General features: G+C 44.9%; 1 protein-coding gene across 1 annotated transcript in view; it reads left to right on the forward strand.

The window, feature by feature from the left end:
- SORL1 (sortilin related receptor 1) overlaps positions 1-20,567 on the forward strand; it is a 162,350-nt gene that overhangs the window by 71,814 nt on the left and 69,969 nt on the right. The window contains exons 13-16 of the mRNA XM_052652557.1: positions 11,248-11,426; positions 12,986-13,172; positions 16,272-16,400; positions 17,224-17,309. Coding sequence (XP_052508517.1) covers positions 11,248-11,426; positions 12,986-13,172; positions 16,272-16,400; positions 17,224-17,309 — 581 coding nt within the window. The remainder of the gene's footprint in view (positions 1-11,247; positions 11,427-12,985; positions 13,173-16,271; positions 16,401-17,223; positions 17,310-20,567) is intronic.

A 20,567-nucleotide genomic window follows, 5' to 3' on the forward strand; every position in this document is an offset into this window, starting at 1 on the left:
TTAAACTCATGTTCATCGAGTCGGTGATGCCATCCAGCCCTCTCATCCTCTGTCATCCCCCTTCTTCTCCTGCCCCCAATCCCTCCCAGCATCAGGGTCTTTTCCAATGAGTCAACTCTTTGCATGAAGTGGCCAAAGTGCTGGAGTTTCAGCTTCAACATCAGTCCCTCCAATGAACACCCAGGACTGATCTCCTTTAGAATGGACTGGTTGGATCTGCATGCAGTCCAAAGGACCCTCAAGAGTCTTCTCCAACACCACAGTTCAAAAGCATCAATTCTTCGGCACTCAGCTTTCTTCACAGTCCAACTCTCACATCCATACATGACCACTGGAAAAACCATAGCCTTGACTAGATGGACCTTTGTAGGCAAAGTAATGTCTCTGCTTTTGAATATGCCATCTAGGTTGGTCATAACTTTCCTTCTAAGGAGTAAGCGTCTTTTAATTTCATGACTGCAATCACCATCCACAGTGATTTTGGAGCCCCCAAAAATAAAGTTAGCCACTGTTCCACTGTTTCCCTATCTATTTCCCATGAAGTGATGGGATCAGATGCCATGATCTTAGTTTTCTGAATGTTGAGCTTTAGGCCAACTTTTTCACTTTCCTCTTTCACTTTCATCAAGAGGCTGTTTAGTTCCTCTTCACTTTCTGCCATAAGGGTGGTGTCATCTGCATATCTGAGGTTATTAATACTTCTCCCATCAATCTTGATTCCAGCTTGTGCTTCTTCCAGCCCAGCGTTTTTCATGATGTACTCTGCATAGAAGTTAAATAAGCAGGGTGACAATATACAGCCTTGACGTACTCCTTTTCCTATTTGGACCCAGTCTGTTGTTCCATGTCAGTTCTAACTGTTGCTTCCTGACCTGCATATAGGTTTCTCAAGAGGCAAAGTCAGGTAGTCTGGTATTCCCATCTCTTTCAGAATTTTCCACAGTTTATTGTGATCCACACAATAAACAATAATAAACAAGTCAAAGGCTTTGGCATAGTCAGTTTCTTCCCTTAGTATGATTAATTTCTGTATTTTTTGATGAAGCTTTTTAACATCATACTGTTCTTCCAGAAATTTAACTCTGTGATTATATGTGGAATATTTGTTTCACTAGGTTATAGATCGCAAAATTTATGACTAAGGAAATTATTTAAACTTTTCTTGTTTATAAAATGGGACTGAAAATCTGCCTTTCCTCTCTCAGAGAGGAACAAAAGAAATAATTTTATTGATTTGAAAAAGTACAACTCTATATTATAAAATATAAATTTATAATGACTAAAAAGTTAACTGGAGGCTCTTCAGTTTGTCTTTCTTAGCTTTGTGTGTGACACAGTTATTCATAGAATGAATAATAATAATAATAGTACTTGAGTAATAATTTCAGGAATGTGTGTTATTTGATAACCAGGTGACTTTTACTATGATAACCTTTGGTTCTGGGGTTTTTACAGCTAGACTGGAAAGGACATTTGGGGTTAGTGGCTTCATTTTATAGATGAGAAAACAGAGGCTCAGAAAGTAAAGTACCTTGCTCAAAGTACCACTTTGTTCCTAACGGGCAAGACTAGCATTCACGTCTTTAAATTACATTCTGTATTCTTTGCAGTACATTCCTCTGAAAATTAAAAATGTCAAGAGTTAGTAACTTCTGCCTTCTTGAATCTGATATTATCAGAACCAGTTCTTTCATTACTTTTGTCCGAGTTGTGACAAAGGTTGATTTTGTCAACATTAGGCTGGGGGCAGACTAGCTCTCACTTCTTCTTGTTATGGGGCTGAATTCATGAGACAGGTTGCAAGAGGAGGAGGAGAGGGCTTCTATAATCATCTCATTTAATGCAAGGAAGAAAGTCTTCTTTTTCTTTACTCCTTTTAGAAACAGGATCAGCAGCAAGACAGAGAGGTGGGTGGTTTGAAAAAAGAGATCTTAACAGCTGGTTTCTTTCCCTTGTGGGTAGTGGGACTTGTGCTGAGCAGACTGGCCTCCAAGAAACAGTGAGAAACAAAGTCCTGGCATTCTGCCGTTCACCCGGCTGCTCTCTGGTCCGTGCAGTGCTGGTCAGAGGCTGCCTTAGAGCCAGGAGCCAGAAGCAGCCCTCTTTGTATGCAGCATGCTGTGTCCACGTTCAGGTTGATGTTTGTAAAGAGGAGGACAGTCAGAGGGCACCTGCTTCCCACATTCATGTCATCATGTATCTATCCATTAATTTTTCTGTAACTTGTATTTTTTTTTTCCTTTTGGCCATGCCATGTGGCATGCAAGATCTGAGTTTCCTGACCAGGGATCAAACCCATGCCTCCTGCATTGGGAGCATGGAGTCTTAATCACTGGACCGCCAGGGAAGTCTCTGTTTATCCATTAATTTATTAATTCCCATCTCACACATTTCTCAAGCACTTATGGTGATGGGTGACGTGTGTCTAAAGAGAAATAGGATGTTTTCCTCCACTCTCAGGGAGTCCATCCTCTAGTGCTAAGATACTTAAATACACAATGTGACATCCAGGACACTCTGGGAGGAGTGTGGTAGGGGACTTCCGTGGTAGTTTGACTGCCTGGGAATACATTTCATTCTGTGTGTGGCAGTCAGCCTGCAGAGACACACTTCCTGATTTTCCCTTGTTTAACTCTCCTCCAGACTATATTTGCATTCCAAACTAGCTTTTCTGAAGCAGTTAACGTGATTCTGATCCTCTTACACCATCTGTCGGCGCATATGTGCTCAGGGAATGCAGAGTCATTGCTAGCGAGCTGCAGCAAAACACGATCAGGAAATGAGACCTGCTGCCAGAAGGTCACAGGGCCCTCCGCCGACGTTGAACGACTCTGGGGTCGTAGACACGTGGGAGATGGGCTCTCTAGTGTTCCTTTATTTGCTCAGCTCATTTGGAGGTGTCTGTAGGTGTGATTCAAATAATGCGTTTGCAAATTGAAAATATGTTCAGGCCTCCTATTGACAGGTGCGCGTGTCCCAGATATCAGTCTGAGCTGGGCCAAAACCTGTATAGTGCAGCCACCTGGCATTTGTATTTTGCTCACAGTTTTTTTTTTCCCCTTGCTTCTCCTGCTGCTCTGCTTTTGACCTGTGTGCTATCAGCCTCATCAGAAGAGAAGCAGAAAGTCCTATTGTAATTAGTTCAGATCTTTAAACCACGTGAGTGGAGGCTCCTTCTGACTCAACTGGACTTGTGTTGCTGGTCTAGGGCTTCAGACCCTTCTAAGGCTGTTGTCCCCAGCCGAGGCCTGGGCTCCCTCCTTCGCGTCTCGTGCCGTTTATCGGCAGCTGTCTCGTTGATTGGGCATTCAGCACATACTGCCTCCATTTGTTAGTTACCTTTTCATCATATGCCTGAATTCCTCAACTCATTAACACGGTCTTTGTAGACAAGGATTTCTATTCTATGCAGGCTAGCAGGCACTTAGTAAATGTTTGATTGTTCGATAAATAGGTCATGCACACTTCGTGTTCCAGCACTGCTTAATTTTTTTCCTGGTTAATAAAACTGGAAGGGGTGGGGTAGCATAACAGTCTTACAAAGCCCTGGGGGTCGGGGGCAGTTCTCTGGTGTTCTGTGGTTAATGGCAATCCCTGGAACGCAAATGTGCATGGCGGGGGCCCCCCAGATGTGTGCAACCTGGTGAGAATGTGACTGTCAGGAGTTCAGATTCACGCTGGACAGAAATTGAACATGTTTCTGTTAGGCATCATTTTAGGTCAATTGCACAAACATTTGTTGAATATCCATGAGAAGCCAGTTATTGTTCTAGGAAGAGAGGATACAGAGGTTAGCAAGACATCCTTTGGGAACCCGCCAGCCCCACTGTGGCTCCGAGATGTTTCTGAACCAGCTGGAGGGAGAGACTGGGGGACAAGCTTTCTGACGCAAAGCTTACCCAACCTTAGCGAGTAAGGGGTAACATCTAATTCTAGTAAGAGGTTTCGTGGAACAGAAGTTGGAACCTTGCTTAATGTAAGAATTAAGTTTAGGTTGGTTTTTTTTTTTTTTTTTAATTATTCATGTCTTTCTCTCCCTAATTAGCACAGCTAACTAAGAGTTTATAGTTACTTGTTTCAGCTTCTGCTGAGATTCTCCACTGAGGCTGTTTTCTTTGTTGTTGTTAATTGAAATTGAGAGTAAGAAGAGGAACAGTTTGTTTTTGCTCCTGCATGTCTGAAATGAGTAAATAAGAACTACTTCTGGGAGTCACTTAACCCTTCATTCAGCATGCTGTCATCGTGAACCTGCTCAGGGGTTTGCAGGTCTTCTTGTGTAGAATCAGTGTTCTTCAGAGAGGGGGGATGTTGTGTTTTTACACTCTGACCAAAACCAAACCCAAACCCTAGCTTGACAGTCTGATCTAGAGGGACACAATCAGTTTTGTTTCTTCCCGGTGCTTTGCCTATCAGCATAAGGATATTATTAATAGTTACTAATAATACCTTGGATGTTCCCCAAAGCCTCTTTCCTCATAGGAGATTTCAGATTTCGTAGGGTTTCCCTCTGTGAGTCCTGAAAAGCCACTGCAAAGACTCCGCCCAGCAGAGCAGCTGTCTTTTCTAGACCTGAGTTCTGGAAGCAGCCTCACAGTTCCAGAATGTGGGAGGTGGCAGGTAACCGGTTTGTTTGGTTGTAGAACCTGATCTCATAGTAACTTCGATGGTTGAGAGTCACCCCCACTTCATTTTCACCCCCATGTGATTTTTTCAGCCCTTGAGTTATAAAGGAGGAGGTGTTCTTATCAGTCTTTAACTATTGAGAAACTGACAAATGGGGTTAAAAAATATATATTTATATACAATGCTGTTCATTTAATTTCCTTTAACATAAAATATTAATTAATGCCCTTCTGTGTGCCAGGGGCAGAAAAGTGAGTAAGAAGTCTTATTCCTGATAAATGGTAGCTGTCATAGAAGATACTGAAAAATCAGGTCATTAAATAAGTAGGTATGTTACTGCACCGAACTTGGGTCCGCTCACCCATCTACTGACGTTGGGTTGTGGTGAAGAAAAGAGCAGCATTTATCGTAAGGCCTCAGACAAGGAGTCCAGGACAACTAGTGCTCAAAAAGCTTGAGCTCCCTGATGGGTTTCAGGAGAGCATTTTTTTTTTGTTTTAATTTTTTATTTTGTACAGGAGTATAGCTGATTAACAATTTTGTGATAGTTTCAGGTGGACAATGAAGGGACTTAGCCATATATATTCCTTTCTCCCCCAAAGTCTTTTCCCATCCAGGCTGCCACATAACATTGAGAAGAGTTCCCTGTACTATACAGTAAGTAGGTCCTTGTTGGTTATCCAAGTAGCAGTGCGTGAAGACCAGATGAGGCTTTCCGGGCGGCATTAGTGGTTAAGAATCTGCCTGCCAATGCAGGGGAGAAGAGATGCGGGTTTGATCCCTGGATCAGGAAATGGCAGCCCACTCCAGGATTCTTGCCTGGAGAATTGCATGGACAGAGGAGCTTGCTGGGCTATAGTCTATAGGGTTGAAAGAGTCAGACATAACTGAGAACACACACAGACACACACACACAGACACACACACACACACACCAGCCCTGCAAAGTTCTCTGCTTGATATTGAGGTAACAGTGTGGTGTCACAGGGTTTTCGCATTATCCATCCTTAGGCTCCAGTAGCTACGCTCATTGTTATCAAGTCATTAACATCTTCCATTTGGTGGTAGTTTTAGCATCTGTAAAACAGCTCAAGAAATGTGCATCAGATACTCTTATCTAGGTATTTCAGAAAGGAGCTGCAGCAGAGAACCTGGGGAGGGGTTTGCCTGAGAGAGGCATCATGGGGTCTTGCTGGGTTACAGGTATAAAGCAGAGGGGAGCACGGGGTCCTAGGGGAAACCACAGAAGGAGGGCCAGGCAGGCTTCTGGGAGGAGAGGAGCCTTGGGCTGAGACTTAAAGGACAAATAACATTGCTGGGGTACTGTCCCAGGGTCAGAAAGAGCTTTAGGGGAGAGGAGACCAACGTGAATCAGTGGAAGGTGCAAGCCTTTAGTGTTGATAGAATGTAGATCTCAGGGTGGAGGTGTGAGGACTGAGGCCTGAGGTGGGTGTGTGAGAAGGGGCCAGGGCCCCCCAGGACTTTTATGTGCTTTACCAGGGAGACTGGACTTTGCTTTTGAAGTGATGGCATCCCCTTCAAGGGTTTAAAATAGGAGAATGACATGGCTTGTTAAGAAAGATGGCTCTGGCAATGTTGAGGTGCAGAAATATTTTAAATTTTTTGTTTATTATTTATTTTTGGCCATGCTGGGTCTTTGTTATTGCACAGGCTTTCCTCTAGCTGGGGTGAGCAGGAGCTACTTTCTAATTGCAGTGCCTGGGCTTCTCATTGCTGTGGCTTCTTTCATTGAGGAGCATGGGCTCTAGAGCTCAAGGGCTCAGTAGTTGTGGCTCCCGAGCTCTAGAGCACAGGCTCAACAGTTGTGGCTCATGGGCTTAGTTGCTCCGAGGCATGTGGGATATTCTCAGACCAGGGATCGAACCCATGTCCCCTGCACTGATAGATGGATTCTTTAGCATTGAGCCACCAGGGAAACCCAGGAGCATGAATTTTCAAAGGACCAAGACTGGAGGTGAGAGATGTTGCTTAGATAGGGACCAAGCGTTTTCAGGGCTAAGTCTGTAGGAGTTGCTTTTTGACCAGACAGCAGTTTGCAGGGGCTGGGCGGGTGACAGGTCAAGATGACCACACATCATCACAGAAAAGCAGAGGAGAAGGAGTCGGCCGGAAGGACCAGGGGATGAGTGCAGATTTGGACAGGGTGAACTGACGTGGCTGTGGGATGTCCACAGGGAGATAGGCAGCAGGAATCTGGCAACATTACATCCTCTAGTTCCATCTTCCTCCATCCATTGCAAGAATTGCCTGTCATCAGTGATGGATGATCACCCAGCCTTTGCTTGAATAATTCTAGTGATGGAGACTTCGCCAAATTGAAAAATAAAAAGCTTCTGTTTCACCTTGGGACAATTTGTTGTTCATGCATTCTATTTATTTTTCCGTTCCCTTATGAGTGGAAGTTCTCAGGTCAGAGAGAGCCTAAATCTTCCCCACTCCTATTTCTATGCATTGGGCTCAGGTCTGCTTCCAGGAGATGCACCCAACAGGTATTTCCTCTTTTGCTGAAAGCCTTTCAGATGCTTGAGGACCCCTCCCTGTTCTCCGGAGAGCATCTCCCATCCACAGCAGACAGCCCCAGTTCCTTCCCTCCAGTGCTGTAGGATCCTGAATCTGCACCCTCTAGGTTCTCCCTTGGGTCCTTCTCACACTGTCAGGGCTTTAAGGTGAGGGGGCCCAATCTGCCTCCAGCAGCCTGAAACACACATCCCATTGCCATTGATCCCCACATGATCCTAGAGACTTGATTTCTGTTAATAAAACTCTAAGACTGTTTTTACACTTTGACAGTCTTCTCAAGCTGGTAGCTCCTACTAAATTATGTTTTTAATTGAGATATCCTTTACACACCATGAGATGCTCTTAAGTACACCATTTCATCCATTCTGAAGGTCGCATGTCAAGATGCAGAAGTTTTCCATCACCCCAGAAAATATCCACATGCCCCTCCCCAGCCAGTACTGTCCCCTCAGCCCACTGCCACGAATATCCTTATGAAAAGTATGCCTTATCATTACCTTGTTATCAAATCGAGAATTAGCCCCGAGAAGAAGAAACAGGGTTCGTTTGTTGTGACTTGTGTGTGAAACCATGTGTGTTCCCAGCCCCACCTTCCTTTGTATCTGAGTTCTCTCAAATCAGCTGTTTCATAGTCCATTCTTGAAACCACTTTTTTCTTCTTCAGGGAAATAAAACTACTTTTTTTTCATCTAGTTTTGAGATTTTTATCTGTTCTCGTGGTTCTTTTTAGAGATTATTAAAAGGAACTTTGCAGTCATTCCTTTAAATCTTTCAGTTCCCTTAAATGTGCTTTATTTCGTATTCATTTTCCTTTAACTTCCTTTTTTTTCCTGCTTTGTCCAGTTTGAAGATCATTCCCCTTAATAAAGATAAACCCAACATAGAAATTGACTAACCTCTTCTGCTTTTCTCTGTCATTGCTGTTTATACCATTAACCATCAGATGGATGATCCCATTCCATTCTGATTCTTTTTAGAACTTCCTGGGTAAACCAACCCATGTCCCACTGCCCACTAATCTGCCAATTATTTTGGTAATTTGAAGCATTATCTTTGGCTTATTTTGAGCTTGAGCTGTTTGGTCACTGTTCCTGCAGGTTACTAGTGTGAAGAATTACAGCTAAAATTACAGCAGATTGCTACGGCTCTTTAAGTTTTTGCCCTTGGTTATATGACTGTTCTCATCTTGAATATGTTCTTTAAAAGTCTGAGCTCATCAGGACCTTTCTGTGGAACCATAGATTTGTGTTTTGAGTTTCTAGCCCTGCGTCGTCCCTTATTTAGTGTATCTTGGTTGTATTATATTTTCATCATCATTGTGTATATAGTCTCATCTTTTTGAGAGTTTTGGCCGTGAGATTATGTCTGTATTTTATTTGAATGTTTTGAATTCCCCCTTCCTAAGGCCCGAGGCCCTACATCCTCTTCCACAACTATTAGGAACATAAAGATGTCTTGGTTTGTTTCCTTGCAAGGTTCTTGTCATTTTCACTTCAACACAAGTTCTCCTTCAGAGATCAGAATTCAGCCCAGAATAGATGATCCCTTAACTGTTGGGCTGATGATGTGACTGCCTTTTCTCCAAAATTCTGAAAAGCGCTGTTTTCTAAAGGCGCAGTTTATTCTTAAGTACAAAGCTGCTCTCATCTGAGCACCTGCTTTTAGGCTCAGTAATATGTTGTCGTCAGAAACATATTCTCAAGAAATGGGATGATTCATTTCCCGAGGTTATCTTGGGTTCGAGGATTATTCAACAGAATTACCTACGTGGTGTGCAAGTAGACGGACTTCCTCTGTGATCACAGAGCAGAGGGATAGCTCCCATCGTGCAGGTTCAGGTTGCTTTAAAGATGCTGCTGAGCCTTTGCTTCCCAGGTGACACAGTGGTAAAGAATCTGCCTGCAATTCAGGAGACATAGGAGAAACAGGTTCGATTCCTGGGTTGGGAAGATCTCCTGGAGTAGGAAATGGCGACCCACTCCAGTATTCTAGCCTAGAAAATTTCATGGACAGAGGAGTCTGGTGCTGCCCCTGGGGTCGATAAGAGTCAGATGTGACTGAGCTTGAAAGCCTTTAGCTCATCACCCTGTCCCAAGAAGGAGACTAAGTTAACTTATCTCCTTATCTGCTGCAGGTTAGCTTAAACCAGAAGCACGTCAGCCGGAGGAGAACTTCCCCTCTTAGGAAGATCTGTAGAGGAGATCGCTCAATCCCCTCTGCCCTGTCCCCACCCCACCCCCACCATGACCGTGGTTTAACCCATAGCCTTCTTGCAGAAGTACCACTTTTAGTAATCTCAAGAGGAAGTGTTGAATTGAATGACGTAAAAAGACTTACATCAAGCATTAAGATCCTGAGTAAAAGTAAAATCTCAAAAACTTGAGAAAAGTGAAAGAAAAGCTCTGTGTTTAAATTGGATTTTGGAGAGGCCCAGGAACTCTGTGACCCTAATTGAACCCATTCCAGTTGAGAGGTTTCTTATGGTGAGCATCTTACCAGCTTGCTGGGTGATGAAGCCAGTACCAGGCACATTTTCCTCCTCCTCCTCCTCTATAATACAAAAGTTGATTTAAAATCAATACATTGAATTCAGTGCTGCTTTTTTCCCCAAGAGGGCTTGCACACTTTTTCTGATGTAGTCTGCCTTTTCTCAGGACACACTTTCATCCAGCTTTTAATTTTTAAGACTATGGGAAAAGTTGTAAAAGTTGTGTAAAAAAGTGCTCATGTTACCTTCACTTATACCTCGTGTAATAATCACCAGTTGTTAATGTTTTGTTTGCTTTGCTTTTGTTGTCTGTTTATCCTGTCTGCCATCTTTCCATCCATCTATCCCTCCGTTTTGGGGGAAATCATTTGAAAAATAGTTGCAGACATTGTACCCCTGCATAGCGCAATACACATATATTAAATAAATGAAAGTCTTCTCCTACACAGTCAGAATGCTGTTATCATGCCCAAGAAAATGATCATGAACTTAGGATGACTTATTTTGTTGTTCAGTCACCGAGTTGTATCTGACTCTTCGTAACCCAAAGGACTGCAGCGTGCCAGGCTTCCCTGTCCTTCACCATCTCCTGGAGTTTGCCCAAGTTCATGTCCATTGAATTGGTGATGCTGTCCAATACCAATGATGATGGCATTACTATAAGTATTACTTATAGACTGTTATATTTTCTCAGTTGTCCTATCTTATTTGTAGCTGTTGATTTTTTCTTTTTTTTTTCTAATCTAGGGTTCCGTCAGGGTTTACATTTGTCTTTAGTCTCTTTTTAATCTATAACAAGTCCGCTGCCTCTTGAGTTATTTGCTTGGTTTTTGATAACCTTGATGTTTTGAAGGTTCCAGGCCAGTTGTCACATAGAATATTGCACATTGTCAATTCATCCAGTTGCACGGACTCTTGCCCAGATGATGCGTCATCCTCAGTGCTTTGTCTGAGAGGTACATGACATCAGGTTGTCTTGTCCCACTTTGAGTGCTGCTGAATTTGCAAGAGTTGTAACTCCGTTCATCCACTGTAAATTACGTTTCCTCCTTTGCGGTGAGTGAGTTGGTATCTTTAGACCATGCGGACGCTCTGGTCCCTAACATTCTTTCACCCAGTGTTTTTGGCATCCAGAGATAATCTTGTCTGACTTGGTTGTTGCAATGGGGTTAGAGCACAGTCACTGTTCTCATTCTGTCATTGTTGTTTTTTTTTTTTAACAATTATTAGGTAGTACTATGATATAATAATTTCCCTTCTCTTCCCTTTTTTCTCTGTCATGTACAGACCCATGCCCTGTTTTCATTCAGTATATTATCTGTTACCATCATTTCTCTTTTTTTTTAAGTTTACATTGTCCCAGCCTGGCCAGTTGGAGCCCTGGGGAGCTGGCTCCTGTTTCCTTTTGCATCGACAGCATCAATCTCTGAGCATTTCCATGCTTTCTAGCACAACCTTAAACTTCCCTGGCGTTGTCCTGGGATCAGCCGCTGCCCCCAAGGAGCCCCGGTTCCTGCTGCAGGTGACTGTTATCTGGAAACCAAGTTCTTGCCCCAGACTTTAACTGCAAAGATCCTCTTCTTACATCTGGGCAGGTACAGCACCAATGAAGGGGAGACCTGGAAAACGTTCGTCTTCTCGGAGAAGCCGGTGTTTGTGTACGGGCTCCTCACGGAGCCTGGCGAGAAGAGCACAGTCTTCACCATCTTCGGCTCCAACAAGGAGAACATCCACAGCTGGCTGATCCTCCAGGTCAATGCCACAAATGCCTTGGGTAAGCCCCTGCCTCCTTGGCCCTTTTCATGGAAGTACCTTTTCCTTTCTTAGCAATTGGAGTGCGGCTGCTTTACAATGCTGTGTTAGTTTCCACTGTGCAGCAAAGCCAATCAGCTGTTCGCATACATAGATCTCCTCGTTTTTGGATTGGCATCAGCTTAGATATTCTCAGAAGGGTCTGTAACCCGTTGAAGACAGCACGCATGCAGTCAGTAAATGAGAGATTCACAGGCAGTTACTCAGGTACTTCTTCACAGGGCCTTGCATTCTCTGTATCCTTGTTTCCTGTGCAGTCATGGGCACAGGCTGGGTTTAGGTGTATGTGTGCTGAACAGGTAAATGAATAAATGCTTGAAAATCATTCTTCCAAACTAGCAGTTCCGGTTTGGCACATTCAGTGGGTAAACTCTACTAATGGTGCAGGGTCCTCTCACAGCTGTCTGGGATCTTGTCTCCATCTGCTGGCCGAGGCCCAGGACCTGCCAGTAAGGGAGCAGGGAGAGTAAACCTCCGCAGCATCCTTCTTCCTTCTTGCCCCCATGTAACCTGGCGCTCTGCTCCTTCTCTGCCGTGGCTGATGTTATTCCAGCTGCCTGGAATGCTCTGTGGGTTACCCATTCAATATCTGCTAGTTGAAATCCTTTTCATGGATCAGGACCCAATGCACTTGGCTGCTAATAACCCAGCCAGACCTCCGCCCTCTTCTCTGTGTCCAGAACGGATGTGTACTCTTCACACCTTGGATTATAGATTTGTATCTGCCACGCTTTGTGTGTCGTCTCTTATCAACTGGATCATAGGTCTTTAGGTATAAGAACCTGCTCTGTGCATCTTTATCTTCTACCCGCTGGATGGCCTGATAGCCTTATCAGTAAGGGTTTAATAAATGCTTGCTGATTGGGATGGCGTTAAGTTGACAGGAGTTCATCTGTTCAGGCAGCATTTAATCTAACCAAAGACACACGTATAAAAAGGATATAAACTACTAGGATAGACTGGTGTACTTTGGAATTCTTGTAGGAACAACTCTTTTTAGATTTTACGTGGATGTGGGTAGATGGAGTGACCGTCCAGGTTGTCTGACCAGTTCTCCGCCTCCTTCCATGAAGGCCTTGTACCTTCCAAGCAGTGACAGTGGATTCTCTTGCTCGTGGGCCACACTACAGATGCGTCCATGCCGTCTTGGGAATCTGACAGGGAGCACTACTCCTCAGTGATGCCACCTCTCGGGAGTCCAGCCTTGACCTTCCTCCCCAGAGACAAGCACCTCTGGGGACCTAGTTCTAAAGGAAACTGCAGAATCTGCTCAACTCTTTCAGAAGTTTAGACTGTGAGCGCCAGGGGGGCTTGCTCCCTCCCAGCTTTCTCAGGCGGATGTCTGTGTTTCTGGGGACACTAGAGGCAGGTGCTGCCTGGCCCCAGAGCCAGCCAGCAAGGGGGTCAGAACGCCCTCTGGGCGGCAGGGAGAGGCCCAGGAAGTGGGTGGCCGGGCCTGGGGCAGGTGGGACAGGAACCCACGTGGGCGTGCCCCATAATGCTGCGTTTCCTCCTCCTCAGGGGTCCCCTGCACAGAGAATGACTACAAGCTGTGGTCCCCGTCTGATGAGCGGGGCAACGAGTGTCTGCTGGGGCACAAGACTGTTTTCAAACGGAGGACCCCCCACGCCACGTGCTTTAACGGAGAAGACTTCGACCGGCCGGTGGTCGTGTCCAACTGCTCCTGCACCCGAGAGGACTATGAATGGTTGGTTGTCATCCACTGCAGGGACTGAGTGCTCTTCTGGCCCCTCAGCAGTGTGGGCAACAGGCTGGGGCGTATGCCTTCCCCTGAAGAGAGGGAGTGGCTCACAGGAAACAAGTATTTATTAAGCAGCTCTTACGAGCCAGGAGCTGTGCTGGGCACTTTTTATGTTGGTTTTTCCATTTGGTTGTTTCAGCGGTGTGATGTGATGGAGGTGTGACCACCCTTCCATCCCCCTTGACCCTGAGCAAGCTGCAGTAATTTATGCAGGAATAGATTACTCTGGGATTTATTTCCATGAGGACAAGCCAAGGAAGGAACATGCTGAAAGTTCCATTGTGGATAACTCCTTTTCCTTAGGAGCCCTATTTTCAAGGAAATTTGTTTCTTCATCTGAAACAAGGGTGCGTGTGTGTGTGTGTGTGTGTCTGTGTGTGTGTGTCTGTGTGTGTGTGTGTGTCTGTGTGCTTCCCAGATGGTGCTAGTCAGGAGACACCAGAGACATGGGTTCGATCCCTGGGTCGGGAACATCCCAGGAAATGGAACCCACCCCGTGGCAGCCCACTCCAGTATTCTTGCCTGGAGAATCCCATGGATAGAGAGCCTGATGGACTACAGTCCATGGGGTTGCAAAGAGTCAGACATGACTGAGGCAACTTTGCGTGCATGCACATATATATATTTGTGTGTGTAAATATACATCCATATGTATATTTGTTTATTCATTAGTCCTTAAGTAAAATATCTAAGGCATTGCCTGAGGCTGTAGAAGAAACAATATGCACACAAATAATTGTAATGGGGGGTGGAAAGACGTAGCTACCTTGGAGGAGGAATGGGTGTTTTCCTGGGATTATTGATAGGGAAGAGGAGACTGTAATTTGCTGTTGCTGTTGTTCAGTCGCTCAGTCCTGTCTGCCTCTTTGTGACCCCATGGACTGCAGCATGCCAGGCTTCCCTGTCCTTTACTATCTCCCAGAGTTTGCTCAAACTCATGTCCATTGGGTTGGTGATGCCATCCAACCACCTTATCCTCTGCTGTCCCCTTCTTCTCCTACCCTCCATCTTTCCAGCATCAGGGTCTTTTCCAGTGGGCTGGCTTTTTGCATCAGGTGACCAAAGTATTGGAGCTTCCGCTTCAGCATCAGTCCTCCCAATGAATATTCAGGGTTGATTTCCTGTAGGATTGACTGGTTTGATCTCCTTGCTGTCCAAGGAACTCTCAAGAGTTTTCTCTAGCACCACAGTTTGAAAGCATCAGAAGTTTCTTTTACATCTTGATATTCCCCAACGTTGCCAGTAAGAGAGGTTTTCAAACTCTTGACCGCAGTCCCTAGTAAGCAGTGTATTTTATGGTATGCCTCTTTACCTATACATATTTATGTATGTAGACACAGGCACACATCTATATAAACAAAAGTTTTGTGAGCTAAGGCTTGCTTTCAAGTGCGATGAGTTTTGCAGTCTTCTGTTCTTTGTGGGGAGGGGAGGGAGCAGGTCCAGACCCTCCAATGTGCTTTCACAGGCTCACTAGTTTATGACCTACAGTTTGAAGAAACTGCCTATGAAGGGTAGTTGGCTATTGGAGTAATTAATGCTCTGCCTGGTTCCCCAAAAGATTGAAAGCAGCCACTCTGTAAAAATTTGCCTGATTTAACAAGTGGGACCTGTTCGGTACAGTAATAAAGCTCCTCCCTTCTGAGTAATTCTGTGTTGAGGGTTTGGTGTGGACTGTGGCGCGATGTACACGTTAACCGCTCTCCTGTATCCCTGGTCATACCTTCCCTATAGTAGCTGTTACATGTAATAGAGTCAATGAAACCTTATGGGTAAAGCACACCAACCTGGAAAATGCCTTTGGATTTCTAGTTGATGGTTTGGGCCAGACCTCGGGAAGTACATATTACAGCTGCCTCATTTCAGAGCTGTCAGCTCAGGCATTGGCAGTAACAGGACAGAGCCAAGACTGCACCTGGGACTCCTGCTTCCTACCCCAGGGCTTTACCCGACTAGCAGGTGGGAGTGGCAGAGATGCGGTCCCCACAAGCAGGAGTCTCATGGACTAAAGGACTAAGTGTCAAAGTACGTGAGGAGGAAGCCAGGATGATTTTAGGTCACAAGTGGACATGGTCTTGCTGTTGCTAAGTCACTTCAGTCGTGTCCGACTCTGTGCGACCCCATAGATGGCAGCCCACCAGGCTCCCCCGTCCCTGGGATTCTCCAGGCAAGAACACTGGAGTGGGTTGCCATTTCCTTCTCCAATGCATGAAAGTGAAAAGTGAAAGTGAAGTCACTGAGTCGTGTCCAACTCTCAGCGACCCTGTGGACTGCAGCCCACCAGGCTCCTCCATCCATGGGATTTTCCAGGCAAGAGTACTGGAGTGGGGTGCCATTGCCTTCTTCTTAAATAACAGCAAATCCTTAGTTTAGAAAAAAGACGATTCTTTTAAATTTCTCTTTTAATTCTCCCAATAGTGTCAAGGAGAAAGTGCCACTGGCTAAGACGCAGCAAACTTTTCACCTTTGCTGATGCATTTTAACAAGAAAGAGGGCAGGCACAAAGTCTTTGGGTGGGGAACTGGATCCAGCTAAAAAATACAGTATTATTTTGTTTTGGAAATCATGATCTGTCCCGTTTTTGTCTATTTATGGCATGGATAGTGGTTTTCCAATTAAGGCTCTGATATAAAGTTTTTTTTTTGAAATGTACTGGGCGTAAAAAAATGGGTATTTGTTAAAGGGACACATTAAGGAACTGCAATATGTGTATATTCAGGTGTATATTGCTGGATCTTGGTTGTGACATTCGCGATCTTTGTTGCAGGACGCAGGCTCTCTCTCTAGTTGCAGTGCTCAGACTTGGTAGTTGTGGCCCAAGGGCTTGGTTGCACTGTGGCATGTGGGATCCTAGTTCCCTGACCAGGGATCGAACCCACATCCCCTGCCTTGCAAGGTGGATTCTTAACCGCTAGATCGCCAGGGAAGTCCCTAAGTGATTTATAAAGCTGGTGTGGGGCAGTAGAGTAGATGTCACAAGGGAGGGGTTTAAATACCTGAAGTGTGTAAACCAACGGCCTTGACAAGCCCCGATTGTCTTTTCAGTGACTTTGGCTTCAAGATGAGTGAAGATTTGTCACTGGAGGTTTGTGTTCCGGATCCAGAGTTTTCTGGGAATTCATACGCCCCTCCTGTGCCTTGTCCAGTGGGTTCTACTTACAGGAGAACCAGAGGGTAGGTCACAGCTGCCACGTCCAGGACACATCAGGTCTGCTTGGCTGGAGAGTGGCGGGGACCACCTGGGTTCCTTTCATACTGTCAATGACAGAATTCCACATTAGCATCTTTCAGGTAGCCAGCACAAAATTTAACATTGTGATGTTCGCAAACTCTTCTCCCTACCCACCCGCCATGGGGAAACAGTGCAAGTCTGTAAGCTTCTCTGAAATTCCAGTTGCTTCTTAAGTCATAAACTTCAGTCAATGCATGTCTTCAGAGTGGCATGTTAAAGAGATATGGTTGACTCTGGAACAATACACATTTGAAACGCACATGTCTACTTACAGGTGGATTTTAATCAATAAATATAGTACCCATATTTTCATTTTACAGATCTTAATTAACTAAGGGTGGGGAAATATTTGTGGTTGATTAGAGATCACAATACATAGAATCAAGAGAACTAGGATTCTAGCCCCGATTCTCTTCAGACTGTTTGAGTTTCCTACCTTTGGGTGAGTTATGTATGAATTCCTTTAATTTTGAGGGAGAGAGAGCAGTTATGCAGATTTTTACCTGTTGGAGGGGTGTCAGTGCCCCTAATGTTCAAGTTGCTCACGGGTCAACAGTATATGTGAAACCCACCTAGGACTATGCTTCAGAATGTTGGGCTGCCTAATTGCTTTACAGACAGAAGCAGTTCAGAGTGAGTCAACATCCTCCTCTGTGCTCTGTAGGAAAATGAATAGATAAGCTCTAATGTCCGTGTTCCTTCATGACTGTACTTTGATGTTTCTGACTTCTTGCTTTTGTGGGGGGGGGGGGGGGTCGGTGACAGCTATCGGAAGATTTCTGGGGACACCTGCAGTGGAGGAGATGTCGAAATGCGCCTGGAAGGAGAGCTGGTGCCATGCCCCTTGGCAGGTAAGAGACGTGGTTTCTTCCCTTTGTTTCGTTGGGACATTGTTGAAGCATTGCTGTGATCTCACCCGGCTCTTCCAACTTAATGGAGAGAAAGAATGGAGGTTACAGGCCTCTCAGAGCTCCTGTCTGCCCCAAACCGTGGTCTGTAAATGACATTTATTTATGGCCTTATGCTTTTATAGGAATGGGAGACATTGGAGGGAAATCCCTTTTGTTCGTTGAAAGATGTTTATTTGGCATCTGTTGTATGTTAGGCGAGAAGGTGCTGAGGGACCCCCATAGGCCTTCTGTGTGCTTCTTAATACATTTTTCATAGAAACAGACTCATGGCTTTCTGGGAAGTAGCTAAGTGGTCTGTCTTCGTTTTTGTAATGAAAATTGTGACTGATATTTTAATGGAATTTTACATATTTTAATTCACTTTTCCATGTGTTATCAATTTAATCTTTATAACTACCCAATGAAGCAAATATTATTGTTAGCTCCGTTCTTTTTAATATGAAGATGCATGTTTAGAGGAGTCAAACAGTTTATTTAAGGTCTCATGTCTGGTCAGCAACAGAGCAAAAGTTCAGACTCTAAGCCCCATGTTCTTCCTTGGCCATCTCTCAAGCATCATGCCCATTCCTTGACCAGGCATCCTTATGCAGGCTCATTAGGGGAAATCTTTGGAGCAAGTGAATATGCTGTCAAGATATAGTGTGTCCCAAATATTTCAAGCTGATATGGTAGTGGTGGCTTATGTTGAGGTATTTGTAATATACTGGGAAGATCCCCTGGAGGAGGGCTTGGCAGGCCACTCCTGTATTCTTGCCTGGAGAATCCCATGGACAGAGGAACCTGGTGGGCTGCAGTTCATAGGGTTGCAAAGAGTAGATCACGACTGAAGCAACTTACACGCATGCACACGTGAAATTATGCATGCACGCACACATGAAATTATGATACCTTAATGAAGAGCTGATCTCTTAGCACCTTTTCTTTCTTCGCTCTGTTCTAGTCTTATTCATATAGGGCTGCTCTTCCCTCTGAGCCCTCCCTCCTGCTTGTGCCTTTTGGGAAAGGTGCATGATTAGGGCAGACTCCCTCAGCAGAGGTGGCAGTTCAGTGGAACAGCCATCAATACCACGTGAATCATGAGAGAACCACCTCGTCCTGCGTGGGTGGGGAAGAGCAGCCCTCTCGCTTGCTCAGTGCTTGCCAGCTCGCCCTGGTGTTTTCATGCTAAGCTCATTAGTCCCTTAATTTAATCTTCCATCGTTACCCAAGTAATTAACATCCCTCACCATGGAGACTTAAAAAGAACACGGCTTCAGCAGATTACCACAAACGAGCAGATAATACTCAGATAGTCCTCTCAACGAGAGCTGTTATTGATGAGGGCCTGGGTGAGCAGGGTTTGAGTGATTGCTCATAAGGGGCTGGAGCATGTACTTTGGTGATAAATATTTCTGAAGATGTCACCGAGGGACAAAACAGTTTGTTTAGAGCTGTCTAAAATGGTAGGAAAGCTATTTTCTCTTCTGATAGGAGAGGATAGAATAGGGAATAAGTAAAAAAATCTCATTTGTAGTGTAGCATGTATGTGTGCTAAGTCACTTCAGTGACTCCGTGGACCATAGCCTGCCAGGCTCCTCTGTCCCTGGAATTCTCCAGGCAAGAATACTGGAGTGGGTTGCCATGCCCTCCTCCAGGGGAGCTTCCTGACATGACCTAGAAGTCAAACCTGCGCCTCTTATGTCTCCTGCATTGGCAGGTGGGGTCTTTACGACTAGTGCCGCCTAGGAAGCCTTGTAGGTTAGTGAGTGAAGTGAAGTCGCTCAGCCGTGTCATGTCCGACTCTTTGCCACCCCGTGGACTTTAGCCTATTGTGCTCCTCCGTCCATGGGATTTCCCAGGCAAGAGTACTGGAATGGGATGCCATTTCCTTCTTCAGAGTATCTTCCTGACCCAGGGATCGAACCCAGGTCCCCTGCATTCTAGGCAGACACTTTACTATCTGAGCCACCAGGGAAGGTTGTAGGGTAGGGTGGGCTACTTTCCAATTTTTCCCCCCCCCCTCAAAGCTTGGAGCAAAGGCAGGAATGTACCATGAAAGGAAAAGATATTTCATAGGACTAACATGGAACCATAATATATTTGCAAAGATGAGATGATCTGGTCGTCTGGAAGGATTTTTAACAGTGAAGAAATTTTTTTTTCCTTCAAGATTAGGATAATGACACATTTCTAGGCTGGGCTTATGTATGCCTGGGATTGACCAATTCTATTTCTTTTCTAACACACAACATGCTGTCTGTTTCTCTACTCCCCATCGTAAGGCAGGTGTTTCTGGACTCAAAAGGTAGTGTCAGTTAGAAGAAAAAATCCCAAAGCAACAGAATGAGGTTTCTAAATGCTAGAGAGAGGTGGGGCGAAGGGCTTGCTGCTGTGACTGTGTCTCCACAACTCCATGTGGCAGTGCCACAACGAGTCTGTGATTCCAGCACTGTTTAGAAACTCGGCACTTTTCCTCTGACTGCCTGGTCTCCTGGGAATTTTAGTGGGATGGTTTTCTTGAAAACCAAAGAGAGTGATTCGTTATCATCTAGTAGCTTAGATCCTTTTGAAGTGAGACCAAAGGAAAAGAGGGCAGATTTACCTTTGGTTAAAAAAAAAAAATTATAGGTAGATTTAAGTTTTTGAGTGCGTTATTTATATTGGAGCTTTATAAAGCAGAGGTGGCTAACATGTTTAGAGAATGGAATGAGAGGGGGAAAAAAAAACACCAACCGTCGCCATGCAGGCTTGCAGCAGAGGGACCCAGAATTGTCACTTGCAGATGCGATATATTGTCACAGTGACACCTCGGAAATGGATGCGGGTGTGTGGCTGATTTTCATTCTCTCAGGAAACTCCAGATGTTTTCCAGGCCGGTCCCTATGAAGAAGAGAGAGACCACCAAGAGCACCAGCTCTTCCTGTTCTTCGTTGTCTGACATTAAATCAGTCTCTCAAGCACTCTGAGCTTGTTTCTCTGTCTTGAGAGATTGGTGTCTATACTGCAAGAAATAGCCTTGGGTGTTAAAGCTTAGACTCTGGATCCAGACCATTGGAGTTCGGTTCTTGGTTCTGCCATGTAGCAGTTGTGTGACCTTGCACGGGTTACTTAACCTCTGCTCTCAGCTTTCTTATTTGTAAAATCGAATTAGTAGGTCTTCCATTATACAGTTGCTCTCTCTCTCTCTCTCTCCCAAACTCATTTAGTCATCTCTGACTC

The sequence above is a fragment of the Budorcas taxicolor genome, chromosome 15 (genome assembly GCF_023091745.1).
Source record: "Budorcas taxicolor isolate Tak-1 chromosome 15, Takin1.1, whole genome shotgun sequence".
In the NCBI taxonomy this organism is placed as follows: domain Eukaryota; kingdom Metazoa; phylum Chordata; class Mammalia; order Artiodactyla; family Bovidae; genus Budorcas; species Budorcas taxicolor.